At 42.7% G+C, this 12,361-nt stretch overlaps 1 protein-coding gene across 1 annotated transcript in view; it reads left to right on the top strand.

Annotated features, from left to right (window-relative positions):
• Positions 1–11,005, top strand: part of HS6ST1 (heparan sulfate 6-O-sulfotransferase 1) — a 185,206-nt gene extending 174,201 nt beyond the window's left edge. The window contains exon 2 of the mRNA XM_061379160.1: positions 9,729–11,005. Coding sequence (XP_061235144.1) covers positions 9,729–10,437 — 709 coding nt within the window. The 3' untranslated portion in view covers positions 10,438–11,005. The remainder of the gene's footprint in view (positions 1–9,728) is intronic.
• The last annotated feature ends 1,356 nt before the right edge of the window (positions 11,006–12,361 follow it).

Genomic DNA, 12,361 nt, shown 5'->3' with positions numbered 1-12,361 from the left:
CAGTTGCAGCTGCCTGACACAAATATTGCATCCTTTTGGCTGAGGCAGGCAGCTGCTGAGGAATTCAGTTGTCCTGCATAAGCAATCAATATCTGCTCCTGTGACTACTCTTGCTCCCTTCATCTTCCTGTATGGTTTCTTTATAATTTAATCTTTCTCAAGAAGACATACTTCCTGTCTGTCATGCTGTTATACTTCTTGAATCTTAGTGCCAGTGGAACTCCTGTGATGCGCAAGAGAAACTGGCTTACAGATCAAAAGAAAATGCAAATTCCAGCCTAGCTGCTTTGTTTGCAGCTGATGCAGATAAATATCTTTGCATATTGCATAGCTACTTCTGCTTTGTCTTTGCACTATTTCAACTTGCTTCTGTTTTGGGTTTGTTGGTTTTTTTTTTCTGTGTGACAATATCCTAATCGTTCCCAAACTGCATCCTGAAGTCTGCAGGAATTAGATGCAGATATCCTGCTTTATTAGGTAAAATATGCACTTGTTTTATTCACTGCATCCATCTTGACACCTGGGGAGGCTTGAATCCCTGGCTTTCTCTCTCTTCCCAGGGTAAAGACAGCACAAAGCTGTGCAGATTTCTATGCAGAACCAGTGCATCTCAGTCTCGATGACAAGAAGGAGACTTAAATTTCAGCCTCCTTGATAACCTGGCAGCCTCCACTGGCACTTTATTAGGGGACAGCACTTACCCCAGGGAGCTAGAATAAGACCCCAAATGTTTTCCACTTAACCTGTCTAGTGCTAGGGTAAAAACCGCTATCTTCTGCTACCTCTCCAGAGCCACGCTGACACAGAGATGAAAAGTCTCATTGCAAATGTCTCTTCAGGGGCTGATTTGTTTCTTGCTCGTTTTTAACGTGTCCAGCCTCCAGGGAGAAACTCAAAAAACTAATGGGTACAGTACTCTTAGAGCAAATATTTTACAGTAAATACAGCTGCAGTGTGTGACTGAAATCTGTATTTTGTGTAGTGCTAAAATCAATAAAAATGAAAGTCCCTGCAATAGAGCCCATAAGTGAAGGGAGAGAACATGTTTCTTAGGGAGAATGGCAGTGTTTTCTCATCCTGAATCTCCTACCTTGATGACAGCAGGAGCAATAATAAAAGCTAAAAAATGCAAAGAATAGGTATGGGTTGCAGTCCACATTTCTACTGTCTCTCCTCTGCCAGCACTGATGTAATCCTTCTGGCAGTGAAACTTTCCACTGCAGTCTGTCAGCATTCAGATGTGCTATTGATTAGTTGGTTTACTAAGGTCACTTAGGAATCACAACAAACCTCCTGAAACTTGGGAAAGGTAATAAATCAAAGGTATATGATTTGTAACTCGCCATCATTTTTGGTGCCTTGCTTCAGTAGAAGACAGCAGTCAACACTTCCTAAGCGCTTGATAGGACGAAGGTTATAATGGCAAAAGAAAGCACTTGTTTATAAACAGTGCAAGTAACATAAGCTTTTAATGGGTCCTAGAGGAGTCCAAGGCTCCAGAGGGCTCTGGAATGCCTTCCTCTCCACCCCCCATCTGCTCCCCTCACCCTGACCCCCACTTTTTTTTCCCAAGTCTTTGGCCAATTTTCATCACATCTGTCATTTTGAAAAACGAGCTGAGGTTCATAACATGTCATGTGTCCTTTTATAGATTAACTTGTTTGCAAGAGATACTGCAACAGGAAATTCTTGTGCTTACACAGCAGCTCAGTTTTCTTGAAGAGCAGAGATGTTTTTAAAACCCATAGTCTGTATCTATTCTGCTAACTGGATATAAAACAGCCATGAGGCATTAGGGTGATAGGACTGTACTTGTTTCCTGGGTGAAAGCCTATCGGTAGTGCTTTGCTAGCAAATCGGACCTAATGCATTATGAACACAGCAAGTATCAGTGCTGCACAATACTGAGATCTAAGGTACAAACACACCCTCATTTCATTTATGGAGACAGTGAGCCTGGAAGTGTCCACTTCTGATGGTTTCAGAGGAATTGATAGCAAACCATACCTGTCTTGATGCTGCATTTGATTCCAGACACAAAACTATGTAAAAGGAATATATAGGTAATAGTATTCCAACTACTGCTTTGTAGACCTACCTTTCTTTGTAGGTCAGCTTCAAATAGAGACGTCTCACACAGCTACCATGTGTGCAGAGGCACATGCAGACACACAGCATTATCTTTCCTACAGATTCCAAAATCGAGGCTCAGTTGCTGCAGGAGCACACAAATTCATGTCTTCCTTGGCTCCACAGCTGCAGGTTTCACTGCCACCAGGCTGGAGAAGGCCCTTGCAATAGCGTTTGACACTATCTGGTGTTTTTAAAGCTGTGATTCTAAGCCTGTGTGTCTACTGCAAACACCAAAAGGAGAGCTTTTGTTTAAAGTTGCTCGGAGTGGATGGAGGGGTGCTTGTTCCTCTTGTGAAATGCCTGAAACACTGCTCACTCTTTTGTCTCTTTCTTCACTGTCACCTTCTCTCATCTTTTAAAGTGCCTTTGCAAGAAAGATGCGTTGTGTTTGGTACACACAGGTACAGGCACACAGGAGCTTCACGCTCCCTGCCTGCCACTGCAGTGTGACCATTCATTGTATGATGAAAGGCTGCATCACCAGGATTTTGAAGCATTCTAAATCCTCCACTTGTTAGGAAACACAAAGGGGAAGAAAGAGAGGTGTGGCTTTTCAAGCATGCCTACTCAGTTACATTGTTTTTTTAACTCCCAAGTTAATATAGTACTGGTATTTTAAAATGTATATTTAATGAATATAACACATTTTAATTCCTGCTAAAAAATATAAATATGTAATAGATTCTGAGTCTGCAGCTATTTAAATCCAGAACATGCGACCTAAGAAACCTCAGGTTCATTTACACTCTGAAATCTGCTACAGATCTACTTACACCCTCAGCCAGTATTGTTATAGCTGCTGGAATTAGAGTTGACTCTGTTTTTCCATTTTTAATCTGTTCTTCCCCAAGAGGAAAAGAGACATAGGATAGGATAGGATAGGATAGGATAGGATAGGATAGGATAGGATAGGATAGGATAGGATAGATTCATTGGAATGGACCTAAGAACATCCAGTCCAAGTACAATTATCCTGTGCACTGGAAGGGCAGCAGGTAAAGCTGCAGCCCTCAAAGCCATATAAATGCCCAGCTCTAGAAGTGCTCTTTTTTTCAGGGGCTGCTGGTGCTTACAGAAGGGGGTAGATGGACTGAAATACCCAATTTTACCTGCTGAAACCCACCCTCGTGTATTTGGAAATACGTGCTCTGGATTACATCCAGCCAAGAGAGTCTGGAGGGGTTAATATTCCCATTTGGAAGAAGAGCATGTCAATTTGTCAGTAGTATGAGGGTATTCTCTTCTGGCTTCACCTCCTGAAGCAGCCCCAGTGCTGTTTTTCATGGTCAGCTCATGGTGGGCTGTCAGCAGCATGGCCCACAGTGAGATCAGACCCTAGGAGAAATCCCTGAGTGAAGATCTGGAGGGTGAGCAGAGCCTGTGTGATGGTTGTTGCATTTCAAAACATCCCATCTTTTAATATAGCAGAGTCCCAAGAGCAGCGACCATCAGGCCAAACAAACACAACTGTGCAAAACAAAGCCAGTTACCAAAGCAAGCACTGACTTGCTGTAAAGACAGCCCCTTCCTTTACTGGAACAGAAGAATGTTGAAGGTAGGTGTTTGCACACACAGGCTGAGTGGGTACTGGAGAACTGCCTTTGCTGTGAAGTTTCTTGGCTTCTGGTGTTTTGTGTTGCAACCTTTATTTAAATATAGGAGACAGACTTGTTTTTTTGTTTATTTGTTTGGAGGTTTCTTTCTTTTTCTGTGACTTTTAAAGAGCTGAAGAGTTCATTGTGTGTGAAATGCAGGAAGAGTCTAAATGAACACCAGATGAGAGGAAATAGACTGAGGAAAATTAGGGCTATTTGCTACCAAAGGAAGTAATCATTGTACATATATTAAATTCCAATCTCTGACTGAGAGTGTGTTTTGTTATGCAAGAAATCTGACTGTGGAGTAAAAGGGACACGTGGAGTCTTCCCATGCCTGGGCTTTAAAAGTGGTGAGCAGGGATTTGGTGTATTGGTGGTAAATAAGGCAAGAGACAACTTGTACCGAAGCAGGCGGTGGGGATGGCTGGAGAGTGTTCCGCACCCCACCATAGCAGAAGGTCATTTTGTGGCTCTGTGCAGAAGCATAAAACAGTTTCCATGCATCTGTTGTTTGTAGGTAACACATAGTATTACTTTATAGTGAGAAGATAAATTCCTTTCAAACCTTCACCTGCCACATTCTCAGCTCATCTATTAGTAGAAACCCCTGACTCACCTTTATTTACTATTTACCTGTATGCCATTGCTGGGACTGCTCCTTTAGAATACACTGTCCATTTTCAGAGGAGATAACCATTGCCTAATAATCCTCTTAACTGTCTGTAAGGTGAGGGTTTACATGATTGCAGTAGTGGTGCTTACTGCTCTGGTTCTTTCCTCGCTCTAGTTCTTTCCTTGGTCCCTGCAGACTAATGGCAGGGTGGGTGCCTGTTTTCATTTCTCCGGAGGGAGGCAAAATCACTGGTTGTTTTATTAGTGATAAACTATTTACAGTGACTATGAACTGAATAAGGACCTTCACAAGTGATTTGAGGAGTGTGTAATTCATGGCCTTGGCTTATAAAGATGCCTTAAATCAGCCACAAATTTGACGTTCCTACTTCTTTGAAACAAAACAGAGTGTTTCTCATTCTTGCAAGCTGGCGGACACCGTGTTCTGTTCTGCTCTGTTCAGTTAATTCGGCAAGGACACAGAAAGAGGTTTTTATTATTTTCTTCTTTAGCAGTAGAAAAATTGTAGCCTGGGGGCATGTTGCTTTGACAGATTGGGGTTATATGATTGAAGCTGACCTGTGCAGCTTCCTTCCCTTTCCCCCTCCTGGCAGGCGGAATGAAGCATTTATGATTGGAAGTGGCTATCCTTATTTTGCTCTTTATCTGATGGAAGGCCACCACAGTAGCCAAGAAGGACTTCTGATAGATTTTACTTTTCCTGTGAGGGACACTTGAAAGCTCAGTGAAGAGCCTGTAGAAACAGGTATTTTGGCTGTGTGGGAGGGAAGCACTTAATCACAGGAAAGAATAGGGGATTGCACAGTCAAATAAGCAGTTCTTGGTAGATTTTAGAGACCATCAGTGGGAAGTAAGAAGGGTGTACTGAATAGGAGTGTAGGAAAGCATAAATGGAAATGAACTGAAGAGAGGTAATAGCATCATATTTAGAATCTGTCACTTCATCAGAATGTTGTTGACTGGTTATTAGCAAAAGAGAAGGAATTGGTTTTTTAAAGGAAGGAGAGTTTCATTTCCCTTTCATTAGCTGAGGAACCTGCTGACAGGAATTAAGGCAGAATATTACTAAAGAGGGCTTCAGCCACCCCCTCATGTCTGCAAGAAAGGGTTGTTTTTAACCCAGATCTGCTCAGTGACTGCATGCACAGCATGGCCCTTAAAAAAAACCCAAACCAAACCAAATGCAACTCTGCTGGCAAAAGCAAGGCTGCTTTGCGCTGCTGTGGGAGAACGGGAAGGAGAGGTTGGGGTGGGAGTCCTGTAGGCAACAGTGCCCCTGACGCCTGTGTCATGAAAATACGCCTCAAGTTAACTATTGTCCTCAATCCGGGCTGGAACAGGGGCTTTGCATAATCACTGAAGGAGGCAGCTCCTGCTCCTAAAGATGTTACATTTTGAATTGTCAAAATAGACAAAGGAGACATTGGCAGCCCTTCACACATGGGAAACAGAGGCAGAAAGAGAGATTCGTCTGGGACATACAGGGTAATTTTGACACAAGGGGTGCTTCTGCTGATGTGTACTCCAATTGCAAGATTGCCCTTCCTTTCTAATACTGGATATTTTTCTCCCTGAAACCTCAGTTCTAATACAGGATTGTTTACCAAACACATGATTTCATTTTGCTCTGTTCAATAAATACAGTAGTGATTCTTTCCTCAGGCAAAACTGTGCAGCCTGCATATAGATCTGAGTTGCAGCACTGCCGTTTCAAATGCTCCAGGGAGCTTCAGGTGGATTTTCCTATTGGGAATGCAGGGACAATAATGCAAGGAGAGGCAGAGGTGGGAGTTCGGCTTCTGCTTTTCTTTGTCATCCTGGGGATCAAACCCCATGGATATGTAGAAGGGGAGCTTGCAAGAGTAGTAATGCTGTTCTGCCAAGCTTCACATGGGAAGAACAGGAAAAGAAGTATCTTACCAACTAGAATGTCCATTTTTCTTACTCAAGTTCGTTGATGCCAGAAAGGCCAGTGAGACTTGGCATTGCATGAGCAGACTGGGGCTATTTGGGTTTTTTATGAGGCAGGATTGAGTGGAACCATCTGGGCTAGGAGAAGACCACACTTCTGAAATGAGCCTTTAGGAATATTTAACTTAAGTAGCTGTCTGGGGCACCATGCTGAAAGAAAGGGCACTCCCAGCTGCGTGTATTTTATGGGTTTATTTTATCTCTGATGACAAAAGAGGACTTAGTAGCCATGTGGTTCCTCATAAATCGCAAGCCACTGCTGACAAGTGGCACTGCCCGTGTTCTCAACCATGCTGGCACAAAGTTCCCCCCACTTTCTGGTTCACGATATTAATAACATTGCTGCTAATGGGTGATGCTTTAGCGAGATAGCTAACTTTTCTCTGCACTTGAAGGCAATCCCCAAGTTATAGTTCATGAATGCAAACTTCAGTATCTTAAGTACTTTAGGTGAATGCTTACGTGGTCATTCATCTAATATCAAAGTGGTTCCTGAGGCCCCAGCCTTCCTGAAGGTGTGCTCTTTACTTTCCTGAGAGCCCAGGGAATCTGCACCTCTGAAAGCAGTATCCTTCCAGAAAGCTAAATAGAGGTTTGGGAGAATAATTTCCAGTATGTCAGTGGCACATCTCATCTTAGGCGATTTAAACTATTCATTTGCACTGCAGTCTCTGTTTATTTGTTTGTTTGCTTGGATTTTAATTTAAGCTCCACTGGGGCAGCTTCCTAATGTACCTCCAGGGGCCTGGTTCCACTGCCAGTATTCCAGTTTCCAAAGATACATCTTATTTCTGTTTTAGGAGTCAAGCTCTACTTCTTCTGCTTTTCTACGTGACAGACCTGGGAAGGGGCACATCAAATTCAGTATATTTTCAAAAGACATTATATTCACTATTTCTGTTCTATTTTTTTCTGTCCATAAGATGAATCTTAGGGGTTGCTCATGGTAAAGTATTTACCAGTGTATCGCTTCAACTAAGATAATAGCTCTTGAAGTGCAGGTGTGAAAGAAGAAATACTTGCTCCTAACCTTTTCTCAGTCTATAGTCTATGTCCTGTTCAAGCTGTCTCTGATGCAATGGACCCTACAAGCTTTGTATTTCATATTTACTAATGGATCCCTAAAGTTTAAACAGAGGCAGAGTGAGAGAAGACAAACTGGACTCAGGCTTACAAGAACCAGATTCATGCCAGCTCTGCCACAGACACCCATTTGACTTTACGGCCATCATTTATATTGGTAGTTCCCCTGTGTACAAAAGACAGTTTCTAATGCTTCTTCTTTCCCTTATCCATACTTGTATAGACTGCAGGTTTGGACAGGAATCGATTCCTCCTGTGCCTTTGGATACCACACAGATGAGTCCCTGATCTTAGGTGAAACTTGCAGTTGCTTCAGCAAGCCATATAATAATAATTAGCTTCTACCTGCTACAGGAAAAAAATGTAGCCTTTAGATTACATTGGTGTAAATAAAAAGTCCACTACAGTTCACAAGTGCTGGTAGTGTTTAGCATCAGTGTCTGTCACTTGAACATCTGGCATTCATCATTGCCTTCCTTTTCCTTCCACTGTCATGTTTTATCCCCATCTGTTAGAGGTTTCTTAGAACTGTCTCTGTAAATCATAGCTGCATCTCAGTCTGGGAAGTTGAATCATTACAGGCTGCAATGTAAATGAAGGAAAAAGAGGTAAATTTAAGGGAAGTGTTTCTCTTATGCACTCTGCCCCCTTCTTTCTCCCCGTGTACACAGACAGTACTAGACAGTATTCCTAGACAGCGTGATACCCTTGCTATGAAGAGAGATGGAAAAGCTTCCAAAAATAGCAAATGTCTTTACCAGGCCTAGTTCTGAAGGCAGAATGAGGAGAAGAGCTGGAGTCTAAGTGGACACCCATTTGCTGGAAAGATTACAAAATTTACTGCTTTGGAACAACCCATCAGCAAGTTAATAATCATTTGGGAAAGCAAACATTCCTTAAAAGTCAGGCTTCCCAGGCAATGTCTTTGATGTATTTACTTAAAATTAAATTATGTGTATTGCAGTAATTGAGGTTTCTGCTAGGAATAATAATATTGAAGGTGCTCAGGAAATACAGGTGTGTTAATATCAGCCAAAGCAGAATTTTTACCTTTTTTAGCTTTCTTTTTCCTTAAAAATACATGCAGTTTCTTCACAATGGCCATCACACTGAGCTCTCCCAAGCCCTGCAGGCAGCAGCAAGCCATGTAGCAGCACTCCAAAGATGCATTTCTGGTGGAGAAATGATCCACCACCACCCCTATATGAAACATTTCCAGTAGCATATGTGTGCTGTCCTGACACAGCCCCAGTGCACAGTGTCACACAGCCCTGTGTGCACTGGGAGCACATGTGGGCTTAATTCCCTGCCAGCTTTAGCAACTAGAGAAGGTGTTTCCTTGTTCTAGAAACATTCAAGAGACACCACAGTCCCAAGCTGCTAGAAGTCAAGGGAACAGGCCCATTTCTCTTTACGGAGGGCTGTTGCAGATTTCCATCATGATCAGTCCCAGAACTTTACCCAGGCACAAGGTGGGCTGAAGCTGGAGGGTCTCTCTGTACAAGGCAGCTGTCATGTTTGCAGTTCAAGGGACAGCTTGTATTCTTGGGGACTTCATTATATTTGGGACAGCAAGAATGCCCCATGTCACCATGTGTGTTCCTCCTGATTGTCTTGCTTTTTCCTCCTTTTTAGTCTCATGTGTCTTAAGTTTGTTTGAACCTATAGCAGATTAGCTGAGAGTGACCTACAGCTACTATTACTGGTTGTCAACTCATGCCTTCTCTTTCTGCAAAGCATATTGCATTCCCGATTTCCCATTATTTTTTACTTATGTTTCTGCAGTGCTATCCTGCTACTTACTGCAGACTCCCACATTTCAACTCAGCAGCCAGATCAATCAAGCAGTAGGTGTCCTGGTCAGCATCTGCATGAAGTGAAAATGATAGCCCAGCTCATAAACCAGTTGCTGAGCTGTCCTGAAGAGCAGGCCCTGACTGATTCAGAGGGCACGTGGCCGTGTGAAAGGCCAGCCAGTCCCTGAAGTCACAGCTGTTCTCTGAAGCTGGTAGACTGGTTGAATCCTGATGATTTGTTCTGACATTTGCAGTCTGTGGCTGAAAACAAATGTCCTGGTGAAGGCATTGCTACTTGGCAAGACTAAAATGGTGGGCTATGAGAAACACAGGTCTAATGTTGCACAAACTACTTTGCAGATATTGCAAGAAGATGACCCAAGAGTACAGTGGAATGGATGCTGTGGTGTTGATTTCCTCTTGTCTTTCTGATATCTGCACTGTATCTCAGCTTGCCAAGCATCTTAACTTGTTACTAGCAGAGTATTTATTTTCCTTTCTCTTCTTCTTGTAGAAAATTCTACTACATCACACTTCTGAGAGACCCCGTATCCCGTTACCTCAGCGAATGGCGTCACGTCCAACGAGGAGCTACTTGGAAGACCTCCTTGCACATGTGTGATGGCAGGACACCAACTCCTGAGGAGCTGCCGTCATGCTACGAAGGAACGGACTGGTCAGGCTGCACACTGCAGGAGTTCATGGATTGCCCGTATAACCTGGCCAACAACCGCCAAGTGAGGATGTTGGCTGACTTGAGTTTAGTGGGCTGCTACAACATGTCTTTCATCCCAGAGAACAAGCGAGCACAGATCCTGCTGGAGAGCGCAAAAAAAAACCTCAAAGACATGGCCTTCTTCGGCCTGACAGAGTTCCAGAGAAAGACTCAGTACCTGTTTGAGAGAACTTTTAATCTGAAATTCATCCGGCCCTTTATGCAGTACAACAGTACCAGGGCAGGAGGGGTGGAGGTGGATAATGACACCATCCGCAGGATCGAAGAGCTCAATGACTTGGACATGCAGCTCTATGACTATGCAAAGGACCTCTTCCAACAGCGCTACCAGTACAAACGGCAGCTAGAGAGAATGGAGCAGAGGATAAAGAATCGGGAAGAGAGGCTTCTTCACCGGTCCAATGAAGCGCTTCCCAAGGAAGAGACGGAAGAGCAAGGACGCTTGCCCACTGAGGACTACATGAGCCATATTATAGAGAAATGGTAGCCTAGGCAGACTTTTATATTAATGATTCTTCTAGGGTTTCCATATAAAAGATCATGGAAGTAAAATTGCAAAAACCAACAAGAACTATTTTATTTAAAAGCAAGTCTGTAAAACAGAAGGTAGATTGCTTCCTTAAGCAGGGGGTCTTTTTACTGTTTCTTACAAGACCAATGAGATTCTTAAAAAAATAATAAAGACATAAAAAAAGGGTCAACATGATATTGCAGATGTAAACCATGCACAAATGCAGTTACCCACTCTTAAGGCCAATCACAAAAGAATGTTTCTTATCCTCACAATTCAAACACCAATGGCAAAAGTAGGATTTTTAAGATCTGTTTATGCCTTGAGCATAATGACATAAAGATACAGAATTAAAAACCAAGGAAACTAAGGTTTTCTTCTGTGGGTGTTTTTGAAGCTGGGATGCGAATTGCATTGTCTGTAAGTAAATGATAACGGTGACTAAGCTGACGGTGTGCTATCCTGTCAAGCTGTGAACTGAGCACAGTGGCGGTCACTTCGTTTCAGCTGGCAGCCACTGCCAGAAAGCAAACCACCATAAGAACCAAAGGAAGAAGAAAAACATCAGAGGACAAGAAACATTAAAGCAAATTGACTGTGGCCTAGGATATGTACTTAGCACAGAGGTTTTGATACACTGCACTGGTATCACATACACATACGCAACTTCATCACAAAGATAATAGGAAATTCATGCACAGAGCTCCCAGATTTGTTTCACAGGTAGGTCCCAAAAGTTAAAAGCCAACCGAATTCCACATGGGCTCAAATGTGCACTCACATGCCATCCTGTCATCCTACACAACTGCCGCTCATGCTGTCACCAGTATTATGTGTTAACAGCACATGGAAACCCTTTTCTAAGTGTAAAAAAAAAAAGGAAGAAGAATTTAAATAGCAATACTCCCTCATAAATCTGCACGAGAGGTTCTGGGGAAGAGCCTGCAAGTAATTAGTCATTAATGGGAAGATGATGAGGGGGTGATTTTATTTTGTTTGTTGCTATGTGAAGTGCTGAACTAGAACAAGCATACAGATGTACCTGTATCTGTATTTTTTCAGTTATTTTTACTTGCTTTTATCAAATGATAACGGCCATCAGCCTGCTTCCAGTGAGGTCACCGGGACTGATTTAAGGGGAACAGGATGGGGCTCTCTTCCAGAGCTGTGAAATTTTCTGACTATGGGTCAGAACTAATTATGAGATGGTGAGCACGGTCTTTTGGCACGGTGCCTGTTCTGCAGCTCTTACTTTACATGAACAAGCTGTGTTCATAAACTGGAAAGGGGAATCATGGATGTTTTTTTAGTCTCAGACCACTTTCAAAGCAGAAATCTTTCAATGCTGTTGTTTAGGGACTGATGTGAGTTTAATCCTCCAGTGTGGTGACAGTCTAACCAGGTTCTGCTTACTGCCTTTTGAGTCATAGAACAACAATGACTTCTCCAATTCCTCTTCCCACTCACCAAATTAAAGTATGGCTTACTTTTTGCTGTTGCAAGCACTTCTTTGTTTTGGTGGAAGCATGGAAATGAAGCAATTTTTGCCTGTTTCATGTCTCACCCCGTTATTACTGAGCCTGTAGGACCTGAACCAGCTACTGTTTAGGGTAAACTATGACCCAGATGGAATATAATTTGATTTTCAAAGGCCATGCTAACTGCAAATCAAATATGGCATTGAAATCACTGGAGGGGAGGCAGAGAGCTGATGCATTCAATTTTAGCATGTCACTTTTACACTGTTCTTTTCCCATCACACATAGCCAGTGAAGTTCTGCTTGTTTTGTATTTTATTTCTCTCTCTGCCTCCATGTACTGTTTCCAACAGTTTCGTATCAGACTGAGTTTTGCAAAGGAGGGGCTGCTTTAAGCAGAGGAGCTGCCTTGTTTCTTCCAT

The sequence above is a fragment of the Neopsephotus bourkii genome, unplaced genomic scaffold (assembly GCF_033783945.1).
Source record: "Neopsephotus bourkii isolate Nb327-2 ecotype Australia unplaced genomic scaffold, CSIRO-AGI_Nbou_v1 NB_1768, whole genome shotgun sequence".
NCBI lineage: Eukaryota > Metazoa > Chordata > Aves > Psittaciformes > Psittacidae > Neopsephotus > Neopsephotus bourkii.
Note: the sequence above shows the minus strand (reverse complement) of the source record. Positions and strands in the feature narration are given on the sequence as shown.